Below are 4,496 nucleotides of genomic sequence, written 5' to 3'. Positions count from 1 at the left end.
AAATGTATTTACATTACTTACATTCATCTATTGCAAACAGTGCTGACAACAGTGAATTGTACGTTACTACACAATAACACACATATACACTCAGATGTCTACTCCATATCTAGGACCTATAGACATACTTCTATGAAATTCATATCGAAGATTTTCCTACCAGATATTAAATAGACATTTAGTAATGGTATTTAAGATATATATGGTTTAAAATGTATGTAAATCTACTTTGGAGATGTACGTGTGCTTCCTGGAGCCCCCGTTAGCTATACATAATAAAACATGTTTATACAACAACATCACAACTATACTATACCATTCAGCATCTTTACACTTTCAACAATTTGCACTAAAGTAGTTCAACAGATGCAAATTTAAAATAAGGAACCGTGTTTTTGGTTTGTAATACGTACATTTGTAAACACCCTCATCCAAATTTCCCGCAATGTTCGATTAAGGCGTGATTTTTTTTGCCAAACCAGTTGGGCGCAAACCACGCCCCCAACGCGAAAATCCCACCCCGCAGCCATGACTCATGTCTCTGCCTCTGGTTCGATTTCATTGGTCAACTATATCACAGCGCTGATTGGCTACACCGCGTTGACACAAAACGAACTCATTTTAATATAAATCCAAAAAACAAAAAGGAACACAAACCAGAATTGAAAACATCATGAGTGTAAAACAGAAATCACACACAGAGAGAGAGAGAGAGAGAGAGAGAGAGAAAGGGAGAAAAAAGGCTGAGTTGGAGACTGTTTAGCAGTTTGACAGAAGACTCAATTTAAAAAAAAAAAATCCAAACTTTGAAAAAAGGTTGTATGATTTGAAGGTTTGATATTATCTAAATGTATACCCAAATGAAATGCCTAATACAAGTAATTCTGTCTGAAAACACTGTTCTCAACAACAGGTATCACACAGTCCTGTTTAAATATATGCCTGTACAGTCATCTAGTGGTTATACTACAGTATTGCACTTGATTGCATGTATTTCTTTCTACTAATCTGCCTCCATTCATTGGATTTTAAATACCAATTAAGTACTTTGTTTTAACTTACCTATTTTTAACTTACTGGTTTATAAAAAAAAATAGTATAAAATGTGTTTTTTAATAGTTTTATTTTTTTACAGAAATATATGGTGTATAATTTAATACAGAATATTGTTTAGTAGCAGGAGATCCCCTCAAAATACAAAATATTAAAGAAAACGCCATTATTATAACTATAGTAAATATACTATAGTTATAATAATGGCTTTTTCTTTAATTAAAAAACTAAAACTAAAAAGCTTGCACTAAAGACCAAAAAAGTTAAAGCAAGAATACCAAATGGCAGACTATGCCAACGTGTGTGCAAAGTAAAAAAAATAAATAAAAAAAAAGATCTGTCATCATTTACTCACCATAATGTTGTTCCAAACTTACATAGCATGGGAAAAGTATTATGGAAGTCGATGGCTACCAGCAACTGTTTGATTACCAACCAATAACCATTTTAGGGTGAACTATCCCTTTAAGGACCCCAAAATGCCCCGAAACATTGGGGGGGAAAACTTAGAAAAAGGTGCTTGGCCCAAATAAACATCTAGACAGAATTTTTAATATAACTCTAAGCTTCATGGTCTCACCTCCCTCTGAGTTAACCTGTACACAGGGTTGGTTGGAGTATGAGTCCTCTTGCATAGGTGATGTTTGGCGCAATTGTGCAGAGCTGGTGGAAGACAGGTCCAGCTGATGTGACTCTACAATTCATAAGATACAGATAGACAAATTGAAATGTTACAATAGTGTTTCTGTTCAATATGCCACCATTAGAAAGAAAAGGGAAAAAAAGAATACATAAAAAAACAGCACCATCCCTCCCTTTATACTGACCATCATCTTGAGCACTGAGATGATACTGATGATCAATAGTGCAGGTTTCTTGCCTGGGAGGCATGTCTAAAACAAATGTATACTAATGTCGCACTGCTGTACTAGTTGTTTTGTTAAGAATTAAGCATGTATGATGACGTTTCTATGTCCCACTTGAACTTTCTTACCTGGAGCTAATGTGCTTGGCGTTGGCATATTTTGCCGTAAAGGGTTTAGAAAGTCAAGAGAAACTGAGGCTGTGAAGATGATGAACAGGACAAGTAATTAATAGAATTAGTTAATAGTTAAAATATCTAAAGAAGACAGTATTTAAAAACAGCATCAGTCAGTGTGTGTGACAACCTATGCTACAAAGTAATAATTACCTTTTGTTATTTTCAGCAGCTTAGCCCTCATTTCAGCTGTTGTGGGGAGAAAGTTGATGGAGGTGATGTTGTAATTTTGCACTACTGCTGCCTGGTGTTTGCATGGTGCCCCACTATGGCCAACTGGACAAGTGCAGAGCTCCAACTCCATGTCCACTGTATAGGTGTGCCCTGATGTGGACGATCTCACCTGAAATGTCTTTTCTCCAACCTAACAGTGACATAAAGACAAAAAATATAGACATACTGGATGTTTCTCAATTATAGGAATGCACAGAACGGACTTGGAAGGACACTAGGACACAGAACACATCTTTGTGAGAATCGAGATGCACAGTGATCTTGTTACTCAACTAAGCATCCCAGCAGTAAAGAGAGGGACAGCATTAATTAACCAACAATTTTTTTACCTGAGAAATATCAGATGCTTTTATATTACTTTGTGTAGCAAGTAATCTTGACCGGTGGAATGCCTCCCAATGGCCAAGTGCAACGTCTGTCACACGTGCTTTATAGTACATCTCTAGTCGGGTGATGAAAAGGTTGAATAATTGAGGCAGGTTGAATGCTTTTGTCCTTTGAAGTATTTTGTCTTTCAAGACACGCATTGCAGCCTCCACATAGTTATTTGTTTGGTTGCCACGTGTTGGCAAGTCCCTCCTATAGCTGAGAGCCCAACTCTCACGTCGACTGTAAAGACTCTGTAGATAGGTCAGGAACTTCCTGTATCTGTAAGTAGTAACAAAAGAAACTGTAAATAAATATAATACAATAAAACCCTCAGAATAGGCCTCTGGAGAGTAAACGCATCAGAAGTACTACTAAATATTTAAGCTACCTCTACCTGTCTACTATTTTCTCTACCTGGTGGTCAAAGGGTTGTCAAGGGCTTGCTGGTAGAGTAATTCAACTGTACTCATCTCCCTGGCATAAAGCATGTCTTTTACTATGCTGAACAGTGTCTGCCTGTCCTTCATCTCAACTTCGTGTTCTTTGTTCCACAACCACCTCCACACAGCTTGCAGAAGATGAAATATGCAGAGCAGTTGTGCGGCTTCAGGAAAGACCTGTGCTATAGCTCCCTTCTCTGCCTTTGAATCATCTGTCAAAAACACACAAGGGCCTGCCTCACCTCGTCCTCCAAAGGCAGCATTTTTCAATAAGGACTTCAGCAGCTCCAATCCCTCACTAATTGTCTTCTCATCTTCTGACTGGGTTATCACTATCCCAAGAGGAAAACCACCTGCACAGGTGTGTGTGAGGAGGAGAAACACCCTGCAGTTCTCCCGGTCCATGTTACCAGATGAATCCATAAAACACATTTCTCCACTATTGGAGAGACTGTGTGTTTGTTTCATCAACGGGGAACAAATGGCTACAAGTGGTGTTCCTGCTGAAGATATTTTAAGCTTGGCGCAGGTGTCATTACAGGCTGCATTGTAGGGTTCTATCTGCCTTTCCAAAGCCGCTATCATTCCCTTCCCACTTTGCTCTCCAAACTCCTGCTTATTAACCTTCTGATACAGTCTGCAAATGAAATTGATTGTCTTGACTACATAAGTCTGTCAAAGCAACTGCTGTGCCCAACCTCAAACAACTGAGTCAGGGTTTCAGTTACCTTGACCCCTACATCCTTGTGCCTCAGTGCCTCCGCAAAAAAGATGTTATGATTATGTACATTGTACAAATGGACAGAAGTTGGGTAAGTGGGTATATGGGGATCATTGGTCCTGAAAAATAAAAACAAATCACACAAAAAGCAGGCAAAATCACTTATTTTATCCCATCTTGACATTTCTAACTCACCTACTAGTTCCTCCCCTTTTGTCTGTAGTCTTCACCAGAGTGCAAATCAGTTTTGCCTCACAGCATGTATTTTTTGACAGCCGTCTTTGATTAGCCGTGTCTGATCGGACATAAACATTGTGCTGGCACCTATAATGAGCCTAAAGATAGACAGAATATAACTGTTTAGATATGTACAGAAGTGTGCACAAATCATAGACATGTTACATTTTTTATTTAGTTATGTATATCTTTTGCATTAGTCTGCCAATAGAAAAAATTATTTTGCATGTCCAAACTTACATTTTGACATTAATTGTAATTATTATTATTATTATTATTATTATTATTATTATTATTATTATTATTATTATTATTATTATTATTATTATTATTATTATTATTATTATTATTATTATTATTATTATTATTATTATTATTATTATTATTATTATTATTATTATTA

General features: G+C 36.8%; 1 protein-coding gene across 1 annotated transcript in view; it reads right to left on the bottom strand.

Moving 5' to 3' along the window:
- Positions 1–4,496, bottom strand: part of LOC107573782 (uncharacterized) — an 18,721-nt gene that overhangs the window by 1,849 nt on the left and 12,376 nt on the right. Inside the window, exons 3-8 of the mRNA XM_016260228.1 lie at positions 4,052–4,191; positions 2,656–2,974; positions 2,246–2,456; positions 2,048–2,116; positions 1,881–1,946; positions 1,614–1,747 (exon numbers count right to left, since the gene is read on the bottom strand). Of these exons, the coding sequence (XP_016115714.1) occupies positions 1,614–1,747; positions 1,881–1,946; positions 2,048–2,116; positions 2,246–2,456; positions 2,656–2,974; positions 4,052–4,191 (939 nt within the window). The remainder of the gene's footprint in view (positions 1–1,613; positions 1,748–1,880; positions 1,947–2,047; positions 2,117–2,245; positions 2,457–2,655; positions 2,975–4,051; positions 4,192–4,496) is intronic.

This window comes from Sinocyclocheilus grahami, unplaced genomic scaffold (assembly GCF_001515645.1).
Source record: "Sinocyclocheilus grahami isolate Dianchi unplaced genomic scaffold, SAMN03320097.WGS_v1.1 scaffold2034.1, whole genome shotgun sequence".
Taxonomy (NCBI): Eukaryota; Metazoa; Chordata; class Actinopteri; order Cypriniformes; family Cyprinidae; genus Sinocyclocheilus; species Sinocyclocheilus grahami.
Note: the sequence above shows the minus strand (reverse complement) of the source record. Positions and strands in the feature narration are given on the sequence as shown.